The 25,312-nt window shown below is 50.7% G+C and overlaps 11 protein-coding genes across 11 annotated transcripts; 6 read left to right on the top strand and 5 right to left on the bottom strand.

Moving 5' to 3' along the window:
- Positions 1–274: 274 nt before the first annotated feature.
- NOC3 (Noc3p) lies at positions 275–3,660 on the top strand (the record flags this gene model as incomplete). Its single annotated transcript, XM_076629320.1, has 6 exons — positions 275–705; positions 767–1,897; positions 1,956–2,095; positions 2,164–2,294; positions 2,359–3,073; positions 3,137–3,660. The coding sequence occupies 6 exons, from the start codon at positions 275–277 to the stop codon at positions 3,658–3,660; spliced, it is 3,072 nt and encodes a 1,023-aa protein (XP_076490967.1).
- A 108-nt stretch (positions 3,661–3,768) lies between these two features.
- JCM6883_001725 (uncharacterized protein) lies at positions 3,769–5,985 on the bottom strand (the record flags this gene model as incomplete). Its single annotated transcript, XM_076629319.1, has 9 exons — positions 3,769–4,053; positions 4,115–4,193; positions 4,260–4,298; positions 4,382–4,857; positions 4,916–5,231; positions 5,292–5,391; positions 5,460–5,487; positions 5,553–5,764; positions 5,826–5,985. The coding sequence occupies 9 exons, from the start codon at positions 5,983–5,985 to the stop codon at positions 3,769–3,771; spliced, it is 1,695 nt and encodes a 564-aa protein (XP_076490966.1).
- A 530-nt stretch (positions 5,986–6,515) lies between these two features.
- Positions 6,516–7,646, bottom strand: JCM6883_001724 (uncharacterized protein; the record flags this gene model as incomplete). Its single annotated transcript, XM_076629318.1, has 3 exons — positions 6,516–6,688; positions 6,749–7,309; positions 7,499–7,646. The coding sequence occupies 3 exons, from the start codon at positions 7,644–7,646 to the stop codon at positions 6,516–6,518; spliced, it is 882 nt and encodes a 293-aa protein (XP_076490965.1).
- A 268-nt stretch (positions 7,647–7,914) lies between these two features.
- JCM6883_001723 (uncharacterized protein) lies at positions 7,915–12,566 on the bottom strand (the record flags this gene model as incomplete). Its single annotated transcript, XM_076629317.1, has 12 exons — positions 7,915–7,979; positions 8,044–8,130; positions 8,202–8,330; positions 8,422–8,749; positions 8,821–9,625; positions 9,692–10,092; positions 10,167–10,353; positions 10,423–11,543; positions 11,615–11,907; positions 11,983–12,085; positions 12,160–12,186; positions 12,258–12,566. 12 exons carry the CDS (start codon positions 12,564–12,566, stop codon positions 7,915–7,917), a joined length of 3,855 nt encoding a protein of 1,284 aa, XP_076490964.1.
- A 466-nt stretch (positions 12,567–13,032) lies between these two features.
- On the top strand, positions 13,033–13,544 carry JCM6883_001722 (uncharacterized protein; the record flags this gene model as incomplete). Its single annotated transcript, XM_076629316.1, has 3 exons — positions 13,033–13,332; positions 13,398–13,448; positions 13,509–13,544. 3 exons carry the CDS (start codon positions 13,033–13,035, stop codon positions 13,542–13,544), a joined length of 387 nt encoding a protein of 128 aa, XP_076490963.1.
- A 919-nt stretch (positions 13,545–14,463) lies between these two features.
- ADE1 (phosphoribosylaminoimidazolesuccinocarboxamide synthase) lies at positions 14,464–15,730 on the top strand (the record flags this gene model as incomplete). Its single annotated transcript, XM_076629315.1, has 4 exons — positions 14,464–14,655; positions 14,757–14,985; positions 15,055–15,210; positions 15,297–15,730. The coding sequence occupies 4 exons, from the start codon at positions 14,464–14,466 to the stop codon at positions 15,728–15,730; spliced, it is 1,011 nt and encodes a 336-aa protein (XP_076490962.1).
- A 217-nt stretch (positions 15,731–15,947) lies between these two features.
- Positions 15,948–18,188, bottom strand: JCM6883_001720 (uncharacterized protein; the record flags this gene model as incomplete). The annotated part of the gene is made up of 1 exon (XM_076629314.1): positions 15,948–18,188. The coding sequence occupies one exon, from the start codon at positions 18,186–18,188 to the stop codon at positions 15,948–15,950; it is 2,241 nt and encodes a 746-aa protein (XP_076490961.1).
- Positions 18,189–18,415: 227 nt separating this feature from the next.
- On the top strand, positions 18,416–19,833 carry JCM6883_001719 (survival factor 1 family protein; the record flags this gene model as incomplete). Its single annotated transcript, XM_076629313.1, has 3 exons — positions 18,416–18,630; positions 18,710–19,661; positions 19,726–19,833. 3 exons carry the CDS (start codon positions 18,416–18,418, stop codon positions 19,831–19,833), a joined length of 1,275 nt encoding a protein of 424 aa, XP_076490960.1.
- A 486-nt stretch (positions 19,834–20,319) lies between these two features.
- JCM6883_001718 (uncharacterized protein) lies at positions 20,320–22,207 on the top strand (the record flags this gene model as incomplete). Its single annotated transcript, XM_076629312.1, has 8 exons — positions 20,320–20,338; positions 20,399–20,496; positions 20,569–20,841; positions 20,939–21,031; positions 21,095–21,125; positions 21,203–21,507; positions 21,625–21,856; positions 21,927–22,207. The coding sequence occupies 8 exons, from the start codon at positions 20,320–20,322 to the stop codon at positions 22,205–22,207; spliced, it is 1,332 nt and encodes a 443-aa protein (XP_076490959.1).
- A 665-nt stretch (positions 22,208–22,872) lies between these two features.
- On the bottom strand, positions 22,873–23,213 carry JCM6883_001717 (uncharacterized protein; the record flags this gene model as incomplete). The annotated part of the gene is made up of 3 exons (XM_076629311.1): positions 22,873–22,890; positions 22,956–23,057; positions 23,130–23,213. 3 exons carry the CDS (start codon positions 23,211–23,213, stop codon positions 22,873–22,875), a joined length of 204 nt encoding a protein of 67 aa, XP_076490958.1.
- Positions 23,214–23,678: 465 nt separating this feature from the next.
- JCM6883_001716 (uncharacterized protein) lies at positions 23,679–24,645 on the top strand (the record flags this gene model as incomplete). The annotated part of the gene is made up of 3 exons (XM_076629310.1): positions 23,679–23,784; positions 23,944–24,554; positions 24,625–24,645. 3 exons carry the CDS (start codon positions 23,679–23,681, stop codon positions 24,643–24,645), a joined length of 738 nt encoding a protein of 245 aa, XP_076490957.1.
- Positions 24,646–25,312: the final 667 nt, after the last annotated feature.

Here is a 25,312-nt window from a genome sequence, read left to right as displayed (position 1 = left end):
TTCCTCGCACACAATATCATATACTTACTCTGCACTTCTCCAAAGCCGTACAACTAAATCTCATATTCCTCTCTAGCCCTTTCATAGCATACAATCTGTCGCAATATAATTACGGATCTAGCTGTACCTCTCTGCCCTTTCTTGAGTCGTCGCAAGTGCTACTCAAGCGAGCACGCTAAACGATTATCAATTCAACTCAAGAGACCTCAGTTTTTTCTCCGAGTCGTCTTGACTTTTCACTCTTCACCTCGACTAAACCTACCCAGCTGCCGAGATGCCAGGAAAGAAACGACCTACTTCAGCAAAACAGTCGGCACTCTCGAAACGGCACAAGGCAGGAGGAGGAAGCAGTGGAAAATCTTCATCAAACAATCAGGGCAAGCCCAAGTCTACAGCTAGTTCGGCGCTCACTGGAGGTTCGAAAGCATCAACTTCAGCGTTCGCGGATGCTCCGAACCCGAGGAAACCTTTCAAAGGGTTGGACGGGATCAAGAAGGATAAAAAAGGAAAAGGTCCTGCATTCATTCAAGTACCAGGAATGAAACCAGAGAAACGACAGGATGAAAGTGCTAGTGATAGTGAACAAGATGAGGAGGCTTCAGAGTCGGAAGATGAGGAAGACGATGGAATGGAGGTCGATCGAGATTTGTTGGATGGTGAAGGAGTCGAGTTCTTGACGAAGTTGGATCAGAAAGGGATGTCTGCGTGAGTTGTACTGAGTCTCTCACCGGGTGCGGCAAGCTGACGAAACCGCGAAGGGAGATAGCTCTCGACCAGCGATCGCAGAAGCTTTCAAACGAGACAAGAAAGATCAACCTCTACCTAATCAACGCAAGTCCTCTACGTATTCGATCCCAGCTCCAGCTCCTCTACCGACGAAATCTGAATTGAAAGCGGCAAAGAAACGAGATATCGAAAAGAAGAAGAAACGAAAACTTCTTGGAGACGAGTACGTTTCATCCGAGGAAGACGACGAGCAACCGGTTGGATCGGGAGGAAAGCTCAACCCGGAAGGAGAACTCGTCGATGATTTGGAGAGTGACGATTTCGCGTTTGGGTCGGGAAGTAGTGACGATGAATTGAGCGTGATGAGTGATTGGAGTGAAAAGGATGGGATGAGCGACATGAGTGATATGAGCGATCTCGAGGGGTTGACGGATCTCGAAGGAGAAGAGGGAGATGATGACGAAGAGGGTCTATGGAGTGACGAGGACGAAAGTGGGAAAGAGGGAGAACCGAAATTCGATTCAGAGGAGGAACTCGATCAAAGCCTTGACGCCGACGACGATGATTCGGTATTCGACTCTGGAGCAGAACTCGAGGAGGATGAGGAGGAGGAGGAAGACTTTGGCGACGAACCTCCACCGATGATCAAAAAGCAGAAGAAGACTTCGACTGGAGACGAGCTCGAGGCGGCGTACGAAGCTCGACGACCTCTGAAGCAGAAGGAAGTCAAAGCGAAACCTACGAAGCTCCCCACGATCGAGAATGGCAAAGTCGTCAAATCAACGGAAACTCTCGACGTCGCTCCCGATTCAGACGACGATTTCACGGAAGAGGAGGAAGTCAAACCGAAAAAGGAGAAAGAGTACCGAAGTGATCCACTCGGACAACGATTCGGCCGACCAGCAGTTCGACAGTTACTCGAGATCAAAAACAAAAAGGAGAGGATTCAGAAAGCGAGGGAAGAAATCGCAGATTTGGGAAGAGAAGCGGCCGGGACGGGAGAAGGGGAAGGAGGCCTCAACTTGCTTAAACGTCTACTCTCCCTCATGGCGCCCAAGTTCAACTCGTCGTCGGCTGCGAAGAGTGCAGGAGAGAAACCCATCATGATCGATAAAGAGATTCGAGTCATGGCTCTCGTCAGTTTACTCGCAGTCTTCATCGATGTCGTTCCGTGAGTCACACCATTCCACCTTTTCTCGCTCTCGTATTGATCACCCTCCATGACACAGCGGCTACCGAATTCGTGCTCTCACCGAAGCCGAAAAGGACATCAAAGTCAGTCAGATCGTCGCTCGTCAACGAGAATGGGAAGATGGTCTCGTTTCGACCTACAAGAAGTTCTTGGAAGTTTGCGAGAACGAAGTGACAGGTGAGCACGATTGCGTTTCTATCCGTCTCTCGAAGCGAGTCTGATGCAGTCGCATCGTGTTGCCGCAGAGGATTCTCCCCTCGCTCCCGCCGCTCTTCACTCCTTGTGCACTCTCGTCAAGGAGAAACCCGATTTCAACTTTGGTGTCAACATTATGGATATCGTCGTCAAGCGCGTTGGTCGAAAAGGATGGGACGATGTGAGTTCGACAAAAAAATGAGTTGGATTTCCTTGCCTAACTGTTTTCCTTTGTCGACTCACAGGGACACCAAATGTGCCTCGACACGATCATTCACCTCTTCCAAACCGACAAGACGACGACTGCTTCAAACTCTCTTCACCTCGTTCGACTCCTTTCTCGACTCGTTCGAGCTCGTCACTTCGCCGTTCGACCCGAAGTCATTTCGTCACTCCTCAACCTTCGACTCAAGGACGAACTCGGAGGAGGACGAGTCCGAGCTTCGGCCGATGCCGTCTACCGCGAGAAGGAAGGGAAACGAGGAATGGTGCGATGGAACCAGGAGAAGAATCACAAAGGTCGACGAGGAGGTAAAGCGAAGGAAGCGATGGCGAAGAAAGGTAGCAAGAAGGCTCGTATCGCACGAAAGGAACAATATGAAGTCGAGAAGGAGATGCGGGAAGCGGAAGGAGAAATCAATACGGAAGAACGAGAACGTAACATGACGGAAACGCTCAAACTCCTCTTTGCCCTCTATTTCCGAATCGTCAAACTCGATTACCGGTCACCTCTACTCCCCGCCGCGCTCGAAGGTCTCGCTCGATTCGCCCATCTCGTCAACATTGATTTCTTCCGAGATTTGCTCGAAGTTCTCAAGGGAATCATCAAACGAGGAGTCGAGGATGCTGCCGAGGAGGAAGAAGAGGAAGAACACGGAACTGCCTTGTCTTCAACTCGTAACGACACTCGCGAGAGATTACTCTGCATCGTCACTGCGTTCGAACTTCTCCAAGGTCAAGGTGAGCATCCTTTCTCTCTTCTTTCAGTCAGGTGCAATCGCTCACTCTCTCGTCACTGATCAGGTGAATCGCTCAACATTGATCTCGGCGATTTCGTTTCGGCACTTTACGCAATCATTCTCCCCCTCGCCCTTTCACCAACCTTCGAAGAAGCTCCCTATCTCGCTCGCAACGCCATGACTATGTCGCATCGAGAAACCCACAAACTCGCCCAAACGGAAGCCGACCTCTTATTCCGAGCCCTCTCTGCCGTCTTCCTCATTCCTCGATCTCTCCCTTCCGTCGTTCGAACGATGGCGTTCTCGAAACGACTCCTCACTTCCTCCCTCAATTGGCCTCCTACCTCTCAACTTCGAACGATCGGATTCCTTCGATCGCTCCTGATCAAAGAACCTCGACTGGAAGCGATGCTCGAAACTTCGGATCGAAGAATTGACGGAAGATGGAAAGGTCACGTCGACGAACCCGAGACGGCTCAACCCGAGAGTACGTGTTGGTTCGAAGGGATCATGTTGTACAAACTTCATCCGGATCCGAAAGTGAGGGAAGACGCGAGAAAGTTGATGACCTATTCGAAATCGGATTGATTGATCTTGCAACAACGGCATTTCTTTGCATTCTACAGTTTACTCTTGCCCTGTTCGAACCCATATACGAGAGTTCGTTCCGTCTCCATCTCCTTCCTCGCATCCTGCTCACTCGAGCTCAATCGCTCCTCCGTTCTCCGTCCACCTCTCGACAACCCATCTATCGAGGTCGGCTTCAGGTCTACCCATCTCAGTACTCCAAGTTGCCTGCTCTACGAGGTATATCGTAGAAGCTATCCAGCCGAGCAGGAAGAGAAGCGGTCGAGACAGTCGAGGATCAGGCTGTTTCATGAAATATCGTTCTGTCGTCTGTTGAAGGAGTCGGAGTCGCTGGTGAGTCACGTCCACGACAGGCTGCAGCCCTTTCGACTTGGCGAGAACCGAATGTGCCCACTGTGGAGAGAGATCGCGCATTAGCGATGGATCTGAAATCGAAGCTGCGAGGCGAATTCACTTCGATGAAGGCTTTAATCGCGGCTCCCTTTGACTGCAAGATGACGCGCGCGACGTCGAGGGAAAGGACCGAGGTCGTCCTGCCCGACAGACGGTATAGTTAGTGAGCGAATTCGAAGCCGCTCAAGAACGAGATCAAAGCTTACCCTTCCCAGATTCGCTCGACGTTCGCGTCGGCAATCAGCCTGACCGGGAGAAGTAGGAGGTGTCAATCGAAGACTGAAGAAGAAAGAGAGAGGCACGAGCGAGAGCAGAAAGTCAGACTCACCTCGCAAATTGATTCTCGACCATATATCCTTGACCTCCCAGCGACGCCATCAAATCCGGCATTTCTGTCGTACTCAACTCCGCCGCGAAACTCTTCACCACCGGAGTCAACAGTCTCAATCTCCATTTCTCTCCTTCCTCAATTCCTTCTGATCCCAATGCTTCACTTCGACCAAGGAGATGAATCGTTCCAAACACGAGATGGAGGAGCGCGCGATGAGTGAGCTCAGACTTGACGAGTGCGTTTGTATGCATCGAGTTGTTGGCGAGCAAGCGGGAGAGATCGCCTCCGATGTGTCGGACTTGTGAGAACGATTTTGCGAGGACGAGGCAACGACGAAGGGAGGCAACGCACGACATCGCCGAGTGTAGACGTGTTATATTGAGCACGGTTGAGATCGTGCGGACTCCGGCTCCGAGGGGACCGACAAGTTGAGCTCGACAGTTTTCGATTGAAAGTTCGGCAGTCGGAAGCGCCTGCGTTTGAACAACGGTCAGCCTGTAGCGCCGGGAGTATAAAATGTAGAGCTCTCACCTTTGTCCCAAACTTCTTCTTGAGTCGATGAACGAAAACTCCATTCGTTTGACCTTGCGAATCCCTCAATTCAATCAGGAACAAGGACAATCCTCTCGAACCGGAACCCTGATCTTCAGTACGAGCAAGCGCAAGAGCTACATCTCCATCCGTCGCGGAGCTGAACCACTTGAACCCGTCAAGGATCCATTCACTTCCGGGCGAAGTGTGCGAAGGGTCAACGGGACGAGCAATCGTTTCGGTCAAGGCGAGATCGGAGCCGGATGGACGTTCAGTCATCCATTGACCTGCGATATAAGCTTCTCGTGGGTCCAGACTGGACAGAATGGACGTTCAGCGTTGGAGAGAGACCCAAAAAAAGAAGGAGAAAATTCACCTCATGAGTCGAGGCAGAATCTCTTTCTTCATTTGTTCCGTTCCAGCGAGTTCAAGTACTCGAGCAGCACCGTCCGTCATCGAGATCGGACATCCGACATCTGTGAGCGCAAGAAGACTCAGTGCGCGAGCGAGAATTGAGCACTGTCATCTCTCTCGAGCCACTCACAAAGTCCATCAGGAGCAAAGAGATAACCCTACAGTATCACTTTTCTCGTCAGCCCCATCCACTCCATTCATGATGTCAGGACGAGTCACGCACTTTCGCAAACCCTCTCACTCTCGAAAACTCTCCCTCTTTCCGTTTCATCGCAATCTCAACGAGTCCTTCCTCAATCGCGACTTTCTTCAACTCTCTCCAGCTTTCCGACGTCACCAACTCGTCAGTCCTTCGACCCCATTGATCGTACTGGATCAGGGTGGGTTCAATAGAATGAGGGTCGAGGTCGATTCGTCGGGAAAGTTTGCGAATCGCTAGCAACCAACACTGATCAGCGACTCCTTCGAACGCATAGAAGAGAAAGAGGGAGCTCACGACCGGCTAGACGTTGCTCGAACCCCTTGAACTCCGCTTCGACTCGCTGGAAGATTCGAGGAGGAAGGATTCGTTCGATCAGAGCTTGGAGAGCTGAGTCTGAACTCCACGCGAGAGGGATCTCGAGTGGTGGTTGTTGAAATCCTTCTTCTGCTCTCATTCAAGCTTGTACAGTAAGGTGGATCTGGGAGGTAGAAGTCGGAAGTTGAGGTTGCCGAGAGAGGGGAAAAGAGGGGAAAGTCGTGGAAAACGGTGCCGGTGAACGAAGAGAGTCGACGGTATGGACAAGTCGCGACAGGCGTCGACACGATGTCCAATGAGCCTTGGATGGAGACAGGGAGAGGAAGAAGCGGGAAATTTGATCCGAACTTTCTCGCGACGACGAAGTCAACTGAGAAAGGAGCCCTCGCTCGAGCTCACTCTCGTGACTGGTGCAAGAAGTTTGGGACCACCAGAGATGAGGCTCATGCTCCTGCTCTCTCCTGCCTACGATGCGATGCGAGCTTGGTCATTTGGGAGGAAACTGCTGAACTGAACTTTTCAAGACGACTCGTGTAACGGTAGTAGGGAATAGGGGAAAATGGCGAAAGGAAGAAATGGGAAAACTGAATGAAGAACAGAATGAATGTACAAGAAGAGGAGAGAGACATAAGAACTGAAGACAGAGAGGAGAGAAAGTTTCGTTCGAGTTTATAGGTTGGGTCGGTGTCCCTCCTTGTATTCGAACCATCCTAAAGCGCTCTCAGCTCCGAACGCAGCGGTGAGTCCAACGGCGACGGCGGAAACGATCCTTCGGTCCCATCGAGGGTAGTGCCAGTTCTTGTAAGCGTAATACGCGGGAACGGCGATCAAAGTAGCGTTAACTATCACAGACGAATCAATCAGTCTCGAGTATGCGAATAAGAGACACAGAGATCGCTCACCAAGACCGACGATTCCAGTCGCGGCGTAAGGGTAACGTCTCGCGAGATCTCTTCCTTCCCTCTCGATTTCTCCCGCCTTCTTTTGAACCTTCTTCGCATCCTTCTTGACCTCCCTCTCTGCCTTGTCAGCAAACTCCTTCGCTTCTTGCTTTCCTTGCTCCCATTTCTCTCCCGCAACTTTCTTGCCCTCGGCGTATTTCTCTCCCGCAACTTTTTTCCCTTCCTCAATCTTCTTCTCCGCTACCTTCGTTCCCTCTGCGATCTTCTTCTCCGCAACCTTCTTTCCTTCCTCTGCTTTCTTCTCTACTTTCTCAACTCCCTCCTCGACTCGTTTCTCGGTAACTTGAGCTCCCTTTTGCATCTTCTCGGTCGCCTCTGCTTCGACAACATCGACTTCCTTCTTGAGTTCCTGCTGAGTTTGAGCCTTGAATCGTGCTTGTTGAGCAGCGGCGTCTCGCTCTTCCTTGTGTCGACGTGCTCGAGCGAAATCGTCTTCGATGTGAGAATCATCGGCGTGTTGCATCGCTTCTCGGAGTTTGTCCGCTTCCGATTGATCGACAACTGCATCAATCAGTACGACAGAACGGGGGTCAGTACTGGCTTGCAATGGGAGCGAGAGAGTGTCTGTCTATCTTTTTTCCCTCTCCCTCTCTCTCCCGATGACGATCGTCCCTCGTTGCATTTCTCTCTTTCACGAGATAGGACGACCCCACGAGGATGGGTGAGAGAGAGTGAGATAGGTGGACTAACCGTGTACATGTTCCGCGTCGTAATCTCCTGCGTGTTCCCCAGTGTGAGCAGGATGATCTTCTTTCTTCTCTAGGAGTGAAGTGTCGGGGTGGGCTTGAAGTTCCTCGGGGGGAGCGTTCTTAGCAGCGATATCAGCCCAGGTAGACATATTTGAAGTGATTGGTTGAGTGAGGGTGTTGAGAGTGACAAGTGAGGGAGAAGAGGAAAGAAATGTGACGACTTCCGCAACTCTCAAAATTGGGATGCTGGAAACTTGATCGTGTTGGTTTGCAAAAAAAGAGCTAGAGAGGTATCCAGAGGAGAACTATGTCTGAACGAGAGAGTAATATACACAAGGAAGAATGGGAGAGCGAGGAAACAAAACAAAGCACTGCGGAATGGAATTACAATTTTCTTTTTTCTCTTTCTGATCCTGATCACGACGCTTTGGGCGGTACTTGACCGAGTTGAACGAGGTGACGAGTTTCGACAACGACAGATCCTAGAGTGAGATGAGGCAAAGTGAGTAGAGACTCAAGAGAGAAAAGGAGAGAATGAGTTCTCACCTCCTCCATTCGCGAGATCAACCATGAATTCATCTCCATCTGCCGACTTCGTGACGACCCGCTCTCCACGATGAGGTCCAGCGAGAACTGTCAATCGTAACGAGTCAGGATTCGAGCAAATTCCAGAGGAGAGAGAGAGAGCGAGAGAGGAGACTTACCGAGACAACGTTCTCCTTGATCGTAAGGACCCATCGGTTTCAAATCTGAACAAGGGAAGTCTTCAACCGTTTCGGCATTCGATTCGATAAACATGGTACAAGTTCTCGTATTCGATTCCTTGATAATCGCTGCAAAAACAAAAAAGCGAGGAGAAGCAGAAGAGTCAGACAAAGTCGTCTTCCCGCGCCGTTGGAATAGAGAGAGAGAGGGGGAACTCACCATATTGACCAATGAGACGATTCGATTGGAACGTAGATTCCTCGACGATAACTCTGACTCCCTGAACGACCCAATCCTTCGGTAAAGCGTTTTGATTTTGACTCCTCTCGTGGTATTCGAGGGGTTCAGCCGCCGTCGTCGCAGCTCCAGCGTAGACTCCAGGAGTTTGATACGATAGACCGGCACCGGGAGTTTGAGCAGAAGCGGCGGGAGTAGGTCCAGGGGGGTAAGGAGCAGGGGTGGGAGCACCTTGTCCACCGGGAGTCGGGGCAGAGTAAGGGGTAGGGGCAGTGTAAGGTGTAGCAGCTGATTGATACTCGTTCGCGCGCTATCGAGAGAAAGAAAGATAAGCACTCGAATTGAGAGAGAGAGAGCAAGAGGTGGAAAGTGAAAACTTACAGCGGCAGAAGGGGTTGGAGCACTCGAAGGTCCTGCACCCCATTCATCTTCTTCCCAACCCGAGTTTCCACCATTCGCAGCTGGAGTCGGAGCCGACATCGCAGCAGGAGTTGGTGCTCCCGTGTAACCGTTTTTCGCTCCGTACGCTGGAGTTCGTCCTCCAGCAGCTCGTCGTGGATCGGGAGTCTTTCCTCCATCGTTTGTCGCTCCTCCTCCTCGTCCTCCTCCTCCGTAAGGTGTTCGATTTCCTCCACCATAAGGAGTTCTCGAACTCGAATTGAAAGCAGATTGAGCCGCCGCGACTCCAGGAGGTGGTGGAGCGTTGTAAGGGTTCGGAGTTTGTCCAGAAGCGATCCCAGGATGGAACGGAGTTCGAGAAGAAGGGTTGAACGCGTCGTCCGGTCGATGGAACGGAGTTCTCGAATCGGCTGACCACGGGTTCGGAGTACGACCAGAAGGATCGAACGCTCCTCCTCCAGCTCCTCCAGCTCCTCCAGCTCCGAACGGTGTAACTCCTCCCCCAAACATTCCAGGAGCGGGAGTTCGACCTCCGTTGTAATTCGGTGCGGGAGTTCGACCGTTCGCGAAATTCGGAGCAGGGGTTCGTCCACCGGCGAAAGGGGGAGGAGCCATCGCACCGTAACCTCCGTGTTGAGGTCCTCCGAGAGGGGCAGCGTTCGAAGCGGAAGAGAACGTCGAACTTTCTCGACTGAATCCTCCTCCTCCTCCTGGTGGTCCACCTCGACCTCCGTATCCAGGTCCTCCTCCAGGTCGTTCAAGTAGAGGCACCAAAGATCCATCAGGTCTAACGAGTCGATTCAAGTAAGCACACGAAGGAAAGAAGGAGAGAGGGAGGGAGGGAGAGACTGACTTTTGTTCCTTGAGTTTCTCGAGTGCGATCGTGATAACTTTCGCGACCGAATGTAATTCCACCCTCGCCGTACCTCCCGTAACATCCTTGATGATCCCCGTATTCCCTTTATAAGTTCCCTGAATGATGAAAACTTTACGATGAATCCTTCCATCCGGTCTGAAACTCGGTCCCGTCTGAGCTTGTTGAGGAGGTTGCATCATCATTCCCGCTCGTTCCGGGTTCATCCCCATCCCGAGTTGTTGCTTAGGTTTGTTCGCTCGAGGGGCGGTCGATTGAAGGTTTCGAGCGTATGCGACGAAGACTCCTCCGTTTTCGACAATGTCGCGAGAGTGAAGGAAGGCGTACAGAGATCGGTAGACGTGGAGAACTCGTCCTCTTCGTTCTTCGTTCGGGTTGTTCTGTCAAGAGCAGAGGAAAACGCATTTCTCAATTTCGTATTTTCTCGACAATCGAGGAGGATAGAATGACTTACGGGATTCGTCTCCTTCATCGTTTCTCCTGCTTTGATATCGAACCCTTCCGCATCGGTAGCGACGGCGAACTTTGTCGAAACTTTCGAACTGATTTGACTCGGTTTGAGAGAACGAACGATTCCAGTTTGATCGAGGATTCGGAACATTTCTCGTTCAATCTTGATGATCACTCCTGCGGTTTGAGGGCTGTCTCAACAAGAAGTTGTCAATAACTCGAGAATGCCGATGAGAAAGATGAACAGAACGAGAACTGACTCCAATTGAACGAGATCGTGCAACTCGTAACCTCCAATCACGTTGACACCACTTCCAATCTCTGCCGCTTCCCGAACATCTTTCGCGAACACGCTAACTTCGGTCGAACTAAGATCACTGAGGAAGGTAACGGTATCGTTTTCGACTTTGACGACCAATCCAGTTTCGTCGGCGTTCGAACCTTGCATAACCTTGACGTGATCTCCCGGTCTGAATCGTTTCCTGACACTCTTTGTCGGTACTTCAACTTTGATCGAACCGAGGTCGTGTTCTTCATCGGGAGTGAGGGTAACGATCTCGTTCGCGATCGAATCGACCGTACCGTGAATTCCTTTCTGATCTCCTTCGAACACTTCGACGTGGTCTCCAGGTTGTAAGATCGTTCGAGCGACTTTTCGAGCCATTTCCGCGATCGAGGCGAGGTCGAGGGGTTCTCCATTCGCTCCATTTTCTCCTTGGAACCGAGTGAGTTCGTCGATCGTAGGAGTAACGTCTTCGATCGTCAAAGCCGTCAATCGAATATCCTTCTCACAGAACCCATCCTTGTAATCGTCGTTTTTGAAAATGTAAACTCCGGCTCGTTTCGATACCGAATTCGTTCCATACGCTTTCTGGATCGCTTCGGGGTTGAACAAACGTTGCGGAGGTCGGAACGCCAATGGGGTCGCAGCGGCTTTTCGACGTTTCTTTCCATCGGGACCGACCGAAGTGTTGTCGTCTTTCGGAGTTAAATCGATTCGAGGAATGAATTTAACCAACGCCTCTTCCCCATTCTCACTCAACGCCATCACTTGAGCTAAATCCCCGGCATAAGTTCCTCGTTTGATCCGAACCCATCCTCCCGCCGAAAGTTCAATCTTTTTCTGTTTCGTTTTCAAGAGATCGGGCATTTCTTCGAGGTCGACGAGGAAGATTCCGTTGGGACCATTGTGGTACATTCCGACTAGTCCGTGAACGGCGTTACGAACGTCTTGTTCAGAACGAGCTTCGACGTAGAGGTAGCCTTTGAGAGAATCTCGTTGGAAGGCGGAAATGATTCGGAGAGGAGCGGCGTTGTCGGAAGCTTCGTAGGCTGCAGCTTTACGAGAGAGTGAGAGGACGAGATCTCGTTCACGTCCAACCTGAGAAGAGAAAGATCGTGAGCTGGAGACATCCCAGAATGAAAGAATCATTTCGAAAGACGCCAACTCACTTTACATTTGACTCCCCAAATGCTCGGATCGTTTACACTCGGCATGAGTAAAGCCTGAGGTGCCCAATCGTCGGTATCCCCCGCCTTGTACTTGTTCTTCTTGTACCTCGCGTCCAATTCTTCGGCCAACGCCGCCGCTTCTTGATCCTTCTTCGCCATTCTCCTACGATCGAGTCGTCGATGAGATGCATCTCCGTCCAAGTCTCCGACATCTGCGTCTTCCTCTACTTCACCGGCAGGGAGGGATCCATCTCGTTCTTGTCGAGCTTCTCTTCGATCGACGATGAAATTGTCTTAACGCAACGCAACGAGTGGGATCAGTACGGGCTCAACAACCAAAGTCACTGAAGTAATAGTAAAGGACTCACCATTCGCAATGAATCCTTCTTCTCCTTCGTCTTCCTCTTCATCTTCGTCTTCATCGACGTCGGCTTCGATATCGAGGAACTGGTTTCCAACGCGTCTTCTCCTCTAAACGAGTACCGTCAGAGAGCTCACGTCAGTACCACGTAGAGAGTGCTAGAGTAAAAGGCTCATGAGCGAACCTTTTTCTTTCGAGGTCGATCCGAATCCTGAATCAACACGCAACCTCATTAGCTACTCAACGCGAGCCAAAAGCAAGGTAGGACAGCTTCAAGCTTACTGCACCATCCTCCTCCTCATCTTCTTCTTCCTCCTCTTCCTCTTCCCCATTCCCATCCGCACCTGCACCACCATTCGGACTTCCTTCCCCTTCTCCTCCGTTCATCGCGTTATCTTCCGGTTGATCATCCGAAGCATCCCCTTCGACATCCTTCACTTCGTTCTCTTCCGCTTCGTCTTGTAGTTCAGAGAGGGTACGTTTATTCGGTCGTGGATTCGATTGATGAGATTCTCCGACTCCTACCAACGAGGGATCTATCGCGCTGGAGGATGTAGTCGGGGGGTCGGGAAGCTCAGGTGAGGCAGACATGCCCACTCGTCGAGGGAGAGGAGAGAGAGGATTGAGGAGGAGAGAGATGGGAGAGAGAGAGAGATGAGGTGTTTCAGGGGAAGGACAGATTTCCGTCTTTTTGGACTTGGTGAAATTTCGAGTCGAGTTCACTTCTCTTTTCTCTTTCTTTGTGACTAGTCCCGCAAACTTGACCGTGAGTATACTCTACAACCGTATTCGCCTGCTGCTCCATCTAGCACCCACTACACTCGCCCCCCGTCCACTTCCCTCGCTCTTCGCCGATTTTTCCCTCGAGATCGAAAAAAACCCTCTTCTCGACTCTCCACCACCCTCAGTCGCCTATACGACGCAGTACGACCAACGAGGACACTCTAGTGAAGCTCTCACACGGTAGAAGTCCAGCGAAACGATGTACATGAGCGAGATTACTGACTCTCCTCTCTCTCTTCTCTCTGCTCTTCGAAACAAACAGCCCTCTTCAGCAATGGCCCGTGGAAACAAGCAAACCTCTGAGCGCAAGACCCGTTCTGCCCTCACGGACGTTGTCGCCCGCGAGTACACGATTCACCTCCACACTCGCGTCCACGGTAAAGGGTTCAAACACCGTGCCCCTTCCGCCGTCAAGGCCGTCAAGGCGTTCGCTCAAAAACACATGGGTACCAAGAAGGTTGTTTTGGAACCGGGACTCAACTCGGCCATTTGGGGAAAGGGAATCAAGAACGTTCCTCACCGTATTCGAGTCAGACTTCACCGAAAACGTAACGACGATGAGGATGCGCCCGCTGTAAGCTCACACTCGTTTCTCAAACGCTCTCTGTGACTGTGGTTGACGATTGTTTGTTCGTACAGGACGAGAAGCTCTACACTTACGCTTCCTTCGTCCCCACGACCGACTTCAAGGTTTGAACCCTCTTTCCACCTTCCCTTCTCTCCTTGTACTTACTCAATTTCGTTCTACAGGGTCTCCAAACCTCTGTCGTCGACGCTGAAGAGTAAACTCCTTCCTTCCTCGACTTTCACCACCAAAACTCTTCCCAAAATACCCTCTTTCCTTTCCATTTTCTCTCAACTACTCCTTCCTCCGACTCGACTCTGCTCGACTCGTTCGACACTTCGGGAATGAGGGATGGATGGTTATTGAATGAAATTAAGAAGAGGATTTAATTACTACAACACCTTATTTTCCTACCCCGAGAGGTAGAGAGTCGAGAGTAAATCGCCTTTGTTGGCGTTTCTCGATTAGGGATTCCCTTCCGAGGGGATCCCTCTGCTATTGTTGGCAGAAGGTTGGGAGTTGGGGGCCAGGGGTGGATGACCAGGGATACGAGAGTTACGGCGGGAAGTTGAACACGATTGAAGTACATGAACGAGACGCAGAGGAACTCGTTCTACTTTGACAGGGGAGGTACAACTCGACGTACAACTCGACGTTCTCGTCTCGTCTGTACCTCCCCCGCAAAGTGAGCCAGTTTCTAGGCGACTTTTTCTTTCGTGCTTCAGTCGTATTCAACTTCTTCTCGATTCTCTCAGCCTTTGGTCTTCCTCTCTCTCCCATGAACTCCTCGCCGCGCGCCTTCCATCGACTGTGCGCGCTCGTGATTGCCGCCGCGCGACTCTACTGACCGTGGCAGCTCTGCAGCGCCCTTTCGAGAGCTTTTTCAAGTTTTCGTTTTTTTCGTTTTTGCAGGTTTCTCGTAGCTTCCTCCCCTGTTCCCTGCAATGTTACAATCGTTTCTTCCTGTACTCGTAATTGCTTCACTCGACAATTCGCGAGTGTCAAAGAGAGAATCCGTCGCTTCCCGTTCCGCTCTCTCTTCGAAACTTTTTCTCTCTCTCCCTCCACAAAAAATCTCGCTATCAATCTCTATCAGTCCGTTCTCGTCTCTGCCTCCTCCCTCTCCCACTTGCTCAGCTCATGCTTCTATCCCCGCCCTTCTCGGTTCCTACAGTGTCGCCCCCTCAAGCGCTCCTGACAACAGATTGTCCCTCTCTCAAACTCCTCGCCCGGGGCAAAGTTCGCGACATCTATGAAGTTCCGAATCATCCTGAAGCTCTCTTGTTCGTAGCTACTGATCGAGTATCGGCTTTCGATGTCATCATGAAGAACGTGAGTCAAGGTTTCCAAAGTTTCTCCCTCATCTCCTCTCTCTCCTCTCTCCTCCCTCCTCTCTCAAGCTAACCAGTTCGACTGGATACGAGTGGATGTAGGGTATTCCGAATAAAGGAAAACTCCTTACAGCTTTATCATTGTTCTTCTTTGATTACCTCTCGAAAGCGGAAGAAACTCGACATATTCCAAACCATGTCATTACCTCCTCCCTTTCCGAAATGCCAGAGGAAGTACAACAGTATCGAGATCAGTTGGAAGGGAGGGCTATTTGGGTCAGGAGAGCAGAGGTGTTACCGGTTGAAGCGATCGTTAGGGGTTATATCACCGGTTTGTCCCTCTCCCTTCTCCTCCTCCGCCAGAGGGAGTGGCTGATGAGTGATGGGAGAACGATAACAGGTTCAGCATGGGCGGAATACCAGAAGAGTGGAACGATGCACGGAATGAAATTACAAGAGGGTTTGAAAGAAAGTTCGAAATTTGAACCGGCATTGTTTACACCGAGTACGAAGGCGGAAGTAGGGGACAAGGATGAGAATATTCATCCTGATGAACGTAAGTCCCCCTTCCCTCTTCTTCTCCTTTCTCTCTCGTTCGAAAAAGCGAAAACTGAAAACTGAAAACTCGATCTTGATGATTAGTATCGAAACATCTCCCCACTCCCTCCCTCGCCGAACCCCTCCAATCCTACGCCCTCTCTCTCTACAATACCGCCTCCTCTCTCTCCCTTTCCCGTGGTCTAATCCTCGCCGATACTAAATTCGAATTTGGACTCCTTCCCCCCTCTCCCTCTTCCTCCTCTCAAGAGCCCACTCTCATTCTCGTAGACGAGTGTCTAACTCCCGATTCCTCGCGATTCTGGCCCGCAAAAGACTGGAAGGAAGGATCAAAAATGGTTGGATTCGATAAACAGTTCCTCCGGGAATGGTTGAAATCGGGAGGTGGAGGGTTTGGAGCAAAGGGAGGAGGAATTGAGGAAGAGGGAGTAGAAATTCCGGAAGAGATTGTTAGAGCTACTTGGGGGAAGTATGAGGAAGCTTTCGAGATGTTGACAGGGAGGAAATTCACTTGCTAAGGAGGAGCGGATGATGATTCAGTGGGAAGGATGGGTCTGCGTCTGCAAATAGACTTGTATCGAGAATCAGTCGAGTACGGATTTCGGGCAGCTCAGATGGCTGTCAAGCGAGAGAGAAGACTCGCGTTGTGTTTTGAGCTTCGTTTTCTCGTTTCCTCTCGAACTCTATCTTGTCTCTCCGAATCGAATTTGCTTCCGATTCGATAGAGAATACTCTTCATTCCCATTCAAGTACATCACTCCAAACGCTTTCCATCCACTCCCAAACCGGTTCAAGCTTCTCCTCCAAAGTCTCTTTAATCTCTTTTCCTAACTTTTCATACCCTTTAATCTCACAAACTTTCACTTCCAGCTTGATCCTCCTCGTAGTCGTGGTCGTGTCATCCAAGAGAGACGAATGAAGAAACTTGATTGAACTCTTTCTGTCGCTTGTAGTTTGTCCAGTTCGTCCAGTTCTCAATTCCCCCGGAACTCGATTCCCTCCTCCCTCCCCCTCTCCCTCTCTTCGCTCCTCTCGACGTCGTAACGACTCGATGATCCCAGCTCGGATCCCGTCTCTCAATCGGTTCCTAAGTAACTTGAATACAGGATCTCGATACCTCAAAATCCTATCGACTGAATCTTTAACCTTTTCTTTCTTCTCTTTTCCCGTCGACTCGGTGAGGTTGAGATTGAGGTGGGAGATGATTTCATCGGAAAGGTGAGCTAGACGAGTTGGGATCGTTTCTTCTTCTGCTGCTTCGGACGAGGACGAGGAGGAGGAGGAGGAGAAAGTAGGGATTTCGGAATTGAGAATCGTCCATAGTCTCGCAACGAGGTTTTCTGTCGTTGTCGTGTTTGAGACAGGATAAGAGGAGGAGGAAGAGGAGGGAGTGGGGAAGGAGGAGAGAATTGTCAAGAGACAAGCGAGGATTGTGAGAGCTTGGAGTTGGTTTTGGAGCTGGAAGAGTCGGGGGGAAGTCGAGTAAAAGATTGGAGGTAGGGCATTCGTCGAAATCGTTTTCGTCGTCGAAGAGGGAGTAGGTGATGGAGTGGGAGATGGGGGGAGAGGTGGAATCGAAACGGAAGCGTCTTGAAACAATGAGTCGACGAGAGATTCGGCTACTTCTTCTTTCGTGATCTTCCTTTTCCCCTCTGCGTTCGTGTCCTCTGTTCCTCCTCTTCTTCGTCGTATCCATTCTCGAGTCTCCTTCCTGATCGCTCCGTCGACATCTTCACTTCCCAGCCCGAGCTCGTGACTAACTAGTTCCCTAACGATTTTCTTCTCCCTTTCTCTCGCTTCTTCCCTAACTGCCTCGACTATATCATCCTCTGAAGTGAGTTCCGGCTTGAGTTCGGACCGGAATCGATCGAGGTCTTGCTGCATATCGGAAGCGAGTTCAAGTACTTTCTGTACCACTTTGACGAATCTGTCCACACTGCTCGTACCGTCTTTAATGATAGTGTCGAGTACGGAAGCGATTTGGGAATCTCGAACGGGCGCGCAAAGACGACGTAAAGTTTCGAGTAAAGTTTGAATCGTCCAAAACCCCTTTTCGACTACTTCCTCTGCTTCTGCTCGAAGAGTTGAATCCTCCTCCTCCTCCGTCTTCGTTGAGTCGACGGTAAGTAGTAGAGCTTGGATTGATCGTTTGACGGAACCTTGACCTAATCGACTCGGGATGAGCGGTAAACACTTTTTCGCGAGTTCTTCCCGAATCATCTTCCAACCTTCCCTAGGGTTTTCCTCCAGCTTCCTCCTGACTTTGTCGTAGAATGTTTGGGATGTGGGCGAAGGACGGATCGCCTGAGTAGTCGTCTGAGAGCTGTTGCGGAAGATTGAACTGATCGTTTGCCCAGTCGGAAGAACCTCTTTCGGTGAAGTAGCGAGTAAGAACAATGAATAAGCGGTCGATAGAGATCTTGCTCGTTCTTGAGCGAGGGAAGAGAGGGTAAGCTGTTGTTGTTGTCGATGCGATGGTACAGGGTTTGATTCGATTTTCGAGAGGAATGCTTCGAGAGTTGGGTTCGCTGTTTCGGGGAGTTGAGCGGGAGTCGTCGAGGAGGAAGGGACGAGTCGTGTTCGATCAGTTGAAGAGGAGCGAGAGTGAGAGTGATCAAGAGTGGTCGTAGCTGAATTCGAAGCGACGGCGACTCGGAGAGCTGAATTGATCGTTTCGTTTGCTTTCTTCAACTCTTCCTCGAGTCCTCGTCTCGCCTTCCCCGCCTCGTTCTGCAACTCTATCCATTTTCCTCTGTCTCTGTCCACTGTGGAGAGTTCATCGAGTCCTCCCTCTAGCTCTTCGATCCTCCCTTTGAGTCGAACGAGTAACTCCAACCCTTCGACCGCTTGACCTTGTTCTGCTTGGAGTTTCGCTCGTTGTACTCGGATTGATAAGTGTTGCAAGTGTACGGGAGTTTCAGAGGGGAGTTGTCGGAGCTGAGTAAGAAGTTGAGCGAGAGAGGATGCGAAACTCATTCGGAACTGGCGGTCCTCTAGCCGCGTATCGAGAGGGTGAAAGTCCGTCAAGTAGGAAGATGTGAATGGGAGAGAAAGAACTGCTTGTTTGGTCAGCGTGAGGCCTAGGTTCTCGGACTTCGCTTCCGAACTCGAAACGCGCGCGTCTCTGCTCTCTCCTTCTCTCTCTTCACTCGACTTTCCTACAAGTCGCATCACTCATCTACTACAACACTCTCATCAACACAATGTCTTGGTTCGCATCCGCTGGCGCCACTGGCCCGAATTTCCACCCGGTTCAACTCAATTTCCCTGATCAAAACTCTTTGTTCGGTCCTTTGGTTCAAGAAGATACGGAGTGGCAGTGCGCGGGAGGGATGGGTCCTACCGAAACTCAGGTGTTCTACCATACCCAAAAAGATGGCAGTCTCGTCATGGTCCAAGTGATTCATTCTTCGGTTGGGTAAGCCTCCCTCTTCTCCTCTCTCTTTCGACGATCAAACTGACGGGGAGATGAATGTGACGACGACGATGATTGATAGAATGTGGTACCCTCAAATCCAATTCCAGTTCCGATATTGTAACCCTAAAACCAACACAAACTTGTTCAAGTCGATCTCGGTCTCAAACTTCTCCACCGCTCCTTCTCCTAAACTCGACAAACGTTCTTGTAAAGCCGATCAATTCTCGATTACTCTCGACCCGGCAACCCCGAACAAATACACGATCGAAGGGAAATTCGACAACGACGTTCAAGTTTCGTTCGTTTACGAATCGATGACTCCTGGGTTCAAAGTTGGTGCGGGACCCAAAGGAGGATTCACCTATTTCGGTCAATTGAGTCAGAAACAACCTTCAAAGGGGAACTCTCCCGATACTCAAGCAGGAGGAGACGGTTACGCGATTCACCGAGTTTGGCCTCGTTGTAAAGTTTCGGGAATCTTTAGGATCGGGAACGACGTTACCGACGTTGAAGGATCGAAAGGAATCTTTATTCACGCGATTCAAGGAATGAGACCGAATTTACTCGCCGCGAAATGGAATTTCGCAAACTTCCAATCTCTCGCAGACGATGGAGTTTCTCTCTTCATGATGGAATTCACGACTCCTTCCGCGTACGGTTCGAAAGTCGTCAACATTGGTTCGGTCGTCGTCGGGGATCAACTCGTTTCCGTCACGGCGGGAGGAAGTGGAGTCGTCGGAGGTTCGAGTGCGGTTCACGAAAACCCGATCAAGGACAAGGAAACTGGTTACGAAGCACCTTCGGCGATCAAATACATTTGGGAGGGAGCGAAACTCGAAGAAGAAGGACAACAACTCGAAGCGGTCAAGGGAGGGAAAGTTCACGCCGTGTTGACGGAACAACTCGTTACGAACCCGGAAGGTTACCAAACTCAGGGACTCGTAGAGAAAGTAGACGTACTAGGTCATATCCCTTACCTCGTTCGTAAATTCGTTAACTACGCCGCTGGAACGAAACCTTATATCTACACTGTCAGTTCCTTCTCCCAATCTCTCCCTTGATTCGTTTTGCTGACGTGCTTTTCTCTCTTCATAGTGGCTCAACCCCGTCAAGGCTTCCGTCACTCTCAGCAACGGCACCGAAACCAAGACGATCGACGCCGAAGGTCTCATCTTCAACGAAGCCACTTTCATCTCTTCCTAGATTCTCTTTACCTCCTTTCCGACTTCCTGCCTCTTTCTTACTCCATGTATACTCCTCGTCTCTAGCTGTTCGGTTTTCTCACCCTGCCTGCGTTTCCCGCAAACTATCGATTCCCGCCCTATAATTTTGCTTCTCTCCTTCTCGTATTTCCTCTCATCCCTCCCCTCCTTATCTTTCTTTTCCTACATCGCACATCTGACCCCTTTGTTACTCCTTCATCCACGTTCATCGCTAGCTATTCTCGCTTTCTGTTTGTCGGTTTTCTCCTCCCGAGTTTTGATGTATTTTCTGCATTTACCAGTAATTTCTCCTCACTTCTTCGTTCGCTCGAAAGGACTGCCTCTGCTCAGCTCTGTTCAGTGGTTGTCGTCGCCCGCATTTCTTCCGTCGAGCCAAGGCAACTCCGAGTGCACCGCATCGAGCTTTCTCCTTCGTCTTCTCTCTTCCCCCCGGCTCTCCGCCTTGCTGTGATAGTTTCATGCACCCATGCCTCTAGACTCGAATCGTTGGTCCCTCAATCGGCTCGCCCAGCGGTGCATCTGCTAACGTTCTCTCTTTCCTTTAGTATTCGTCCTCCTTGTTCGTCCTCGCGACTCGGAACCCGGTTGGATTGACTTCCTGATTGACAACGCCAATCAAGAGATACTCTATTCCGCCCAAAAGGTTCGTCCCTCCCCTCTTTCTTCCCCTAATTCTCACGCTCATTCAACTTCCTCTTTCCCTCTATCTCCTCAGGATCCCACCGGCCCCGTCTACACGCTCTACGATCCCCTCACTCTCACTCCCTATGGTATCTTTTTCCAACCACCTCCTTCTCTCCCGAACGCTTCGAGCCCTAATCCGAAGTTGCGCTCAATCGTCCTCGAATCGCCCAGGGTCGAAACGAAACTCAATAATGTTGGGAGGTTGAGTTGGGAATGGGAGTTTGAGTGGCAGGAGACGAGGTATGTATGGACGAGAGAGATTGTCGGGTTGTTAGGGAATGAGAGAGGTTTTACTTTATCCGTCGTGAGTTTTCTTCGAGTCTCGTGTTCTCTTCGCAGTGTTGTTCGGCTGAAGGGCGACCTTCGGGACAGGGAGAGCTGATAGAAGTGTGTGTGAGTAGAGCAGGAGACCAGACCCGAATTATCCAGTCGTAACGTTCCATCCGAGGAAAAAAGGAGGAGGATCTATCGAAATCCTCGATTATAACTTTGCTGTGAGTTTCGAGTTCTTTGAGCCACACCCGTGCTCTTGTGCTCAAAGATTCGATATCAACCAGCGTGTTGAGCCGGCAATTGAGGACAAGAAAGGTGAGACTTTTCGATTTCGCGCGAAAAAAAGCTCGTTGCTCAAAAGGATTCTGTGTTGTTCGTTTCACTGCCCTCAGGTCTCGAGATCACTTTCCTCCTATCACTCTGCTTCTTCCTCGATCCAATCTTTCCCAGCTCTTCTGCCAGCGCTCTGCCTCCGTCGCAGCCGGTCGCCTCCTCTTCCTCAGCTAGATCCATAACGCCTTTGCCACCGCCAACTCCTCCAACGGTTCCGACGAGACAGCCAGCCTCGAACGGGCTCACTCCAACAAGACGGACGACAAGCAATAAGCGGTTATTGGCGACGAACGAGATCCTCGTCGAGTCCGACTCAGAACAGGCACTCGAAAAATACTGTGCAAAATGTCTCTCTTTACTCGAGGTACGTCTCTTCTAGCTCCACTGTCGACCAACGTTCGAGCTCTCCGTATGCGAGATTGACTGATCAAAAAAAATCGCCATCCTTCTCCCTCCCATGCTTTTTTCTTCGAATCAATAGGATCGTTCCTTGCTCTATCTCCTATTGACGACAAACTCGAACCCAGACCTGAATTCGAGTCTAGTGAAATTGGCAGAACGAGTTAAACGGAAACGCTACAAACTCAGTGGAGAAGAGATCAAAATCTTCGTCGATGACAGTCAAGGGGACGATGGGGATGAGTCAATAGAAGGTGTCGTTGTGGAAGGGACATCGAGAAAGGGAGATAAGCAGAAGAAGAAGACGAATGCTTGTGAGCTTCATCGGTTCGAATCTTGCGCGTCCTTCTTCGCTCGCTGATTACTGTTCGTTCGTTGGTTCAGACACACCGCCGCGGAATCTCAAGATATACCTATCTCGACTCGAGCTCGCTGAGCTATTGCCAAGTTACAATCGGAATCGACGACAACAGTCTAGCGAGCAGGGACCACCAATTTTACGACCTCCGATCAACTTCGACATCCCCACGAGCACAAACGGCTCGACGCCCTCACCTACTGTCAAGCTGTCGAGGCGGAAAGAAGGTACAATCGATGTGAACGAGCAAACTGATGAAGCTCAACGGATTTCACCGCAGAAAAAGAGTAATTGGTTCGGTCTGTAGCTAGACATTGACAGACTCGCATTCACAATCCTTAATTGCTTAAGGGTCTACCATGCTACTCTATCTGAGTCGTCACGACCTCGAACGCAAGGGACGGAGAAAGCGGGAGAGAGTGATCGAAGCGAAAAACGTCGCAAGGAAGTTCGGGTTTGAGCGAAAACTTCTCTCGGTCCATGCGCTTCTGGATTCGCGACTTCTGGCCCTTCTACACTTGAGTATTCGAGACTTCGAGACTTCGAGTGGAGGAGGGCTGTACCGTTCCAGTGGAACCTGACTAAAACGAGCGATTTGTATTGCAGATCAAGCAAAGGTTTTCAAAATCGCTTCGCATTCAACGATAGTGCTTCATGTGAGGGAGGTCACCGCCGAGCCAGAATGCATGTAGGTGCCCAATCGAGATCGACGTATCCAGTGGTCAAAGCTGGATGAAGAGGTTCAGGCTGCGAATTCTCCATCGAAGCTCGTCCAAAAAAACGACTGCCAGTGATTCTCGTGAACCCTTCACTTCGCGCAAGTCCGCCGAAGGATCTCCTCTACTTTGCTCGAGACCGACTAACTTCGAGTCCCTGCATTAGCTGCAAACCGCGAAAAGAATTGGAAACTGTTACAACAATAATTGCTTCTAGACTTGAAGATTATGAACACTTGAGACTCCAGCCTGCCTCTCACTTTGCCGCCTTCATCTACGGTCACCGGTCTAGTCTCAGTAACAGTGCGGCCCTGGAGTAGAGAGAGTGAGGAGACTGACGGCTTTCGAAACGCATGCCTTGAACGCGGCAAACTCTGCCTGACACATCCCCGGTTCAACTTCTTGATACTTTGCTCCGATACATCTACCGTATGCAGCACCCTGTGTAACGATCAGAGAGAAATGAGGGTCAGCTCGAGATGTTGGAAGATCCAGGGAAGATGAGAGACTTACGGCGGTCGAGCAAGACGCTACAGCTTTCGGTAGCTTCGCTAATGGTCTGTGTCGTACTGCAGTTGATCTCAGGCTTGAAGTCATAGTCCTGGATGAGTGGTGGCGGCGCAGAGTGAGCTATTAGATCGACATTGGGATGCTATTTCTTCTATTGCAAAATCGTTTGCAAATTTCGTTTGCAGGACTGGAAGGATTGCGATGATGTACAGTCCCACTCTTTCGACTTGCCAGGCACAATCCTGCCGGGAGCCCGGACCCATCCCGGCGTAAAAAAGCTCTCAGGACCCCTTCGCCAATCTTTCTGAAAATTCTCTCAACTCGAAGGGCCCCAACGAGAGACTGTTCTCTCTTCATCTTCCTTCCACCTTGCTACAGTATCTTCAACGAACCTCAAGAGACGCCCTCCAACAAACCCCAACGAGCGTTGAACCCGAACAACCTCCCTCCAATTCTCCTCAAGCAATCTCTATCTCGACTGCCCTCTGACAAGATTCCTTCTTTCCCTTTGTCGTCGTCTTCGTCGTCTTCAACTCTGTGACACCTCCAACCATGGTCCCTTATGCCTATCCTGCTCCTCCTCCTTCGACCCCGACCTGGGAATTTGGTTCAACTTCTCCCTTCTTTTCGAGCCTACCGACCGCTATCGATGAACTTCGTGAGTCTCTCTTACCTGTCTTCGTGCCCTCTGAGTTGGAGCGCCGTGGGCCTTGAAGGCACAACGCAATCGCCTCTTGCTTTGCGAACGACCTTCCTTCCGCCTTTCGTCGAGTCTCTTTCGCTGACCCACTCCTCTCCTTCTTCCCCCTTCATACAGCCTCATACCCGTCGATGCGTCGCAACTCCCTAGGCCTCGATATCCAAGGGACAACACACTCGGAAGATACGAGCATGGATCCGTTTCCTTCGTCCTCTTCTTCGTTCAACTTTAACTCTCCCCCACTCGTCCCATTCTCCTTCCCGCCTCGTACATCAACCACCAGCACGCGTCACTCTACTTCGTCCTCGTCCACTCCCTGTCCCCCCTCTCCTCCGCTCGTCGCTCTGAATCTACCCACCTTGCCCTCGAATCTTTCGTCTCCTTCTTCCTCTTCCGTTGCCCCATTTCCGATTTCAGGAGCGATATCCCCTACTCGTCCACAACGTCCGATCGCTCAATCTCTCCACCAATCGTCCAAGCTTCGACTCGAAATGACTCCTCTCCCAACGTTCCATCTCCCTCTCGCCGACGTCGATATGTCTCCGCCCTGGTCGGCTTCCGATCTCGCAGGACCCCCGCAACCTACAACGATGAAGCAGAGGAAGAATAGCGTCGTTTCGTTACCGGTCGCTCCTCCGAGTCCTCCTCTGACTCCGAGCGAAGAAACACCCGTGTTCAGCTGGGATACGGACAGAGGACCGGGAGCAGAAGCAGAACCAATCTTCAAGGTGAGCAGACTTCCGTCCGTTTAGAATACAACGAGCTGCGGTTGACGCAAATTGTCTGTTCCGTTATTAGCGACGACGACTCAACCTATGACCCGCATCAACGACTTCTCGCTAGCTCAACGTCTAGAAAAGTCGTCTGCTCTCTTCCTGCACCTCACTTCCATCGCGATTCCCAACTCGCATCAATAGACTTTTCGCATTTTCCCGAATCCTTTTTACCATTATCTGCATCTAACGTCTCAACACGTCTCTTTTTACTCAGTACCCACACCATTTGTTTCTGTCGTTGTTCATACCTTTTCTACTCATTACCAGCTCATTCTCTCAAGTCAACTGTACAACTCGCTCGCTCGCACGTTCCGTCAGATAATCGCAATTTCTTTCGTTCAAAACCTCAGTTACTCTCTCGTAATCTACTCGCAATCGTTTACTCCCTTTCGCGCTGTGTATGCTCCCCACTGAAAACGGGCTATTGCATCTTCTCGTTTGCGCTACCCACTCGAAGCGAAGATATGCATCGATGCATAGAACATCCCCCATCCCGTTCAAACTCATGGAAACTTTGTCGGAATTGTACATACTGTATCCATCTCCTTCCCGTCATTTCTCACTCCGACTCTCCGAAGGCGATCGAAGGGAAAGAGAAAGAGAAAGAAGAAGAAAAGGATCACCAACAATCCTGCAAAAAAACGATCGGAAACTCTTCTTTGTTGGTTGACTCGAGAGCCGTCGGCACACAGACTGCATTGATCTGTTCA

Source organism: Sporobolomyces salmoneus (genome assembly GCF_050403485.1).
Source record: "Sporobolomyces salmoneus JCM6883 DNA, S_salmoneus_JCM6883_v1_ctg4, whole genome shotgun sequence".
NCBI lineage: Eukaryota > Fungi > Basidiomycota > Microbotryomycetes > Sporidiobolales > Sporidiobolaceae > Sporobolomyces > Sporobolomyces salmoneus.
Note: the sequence above shows the minus strand (reverse complement) of the source record. Positions and strands in the feature narration are given on the sequence as shown.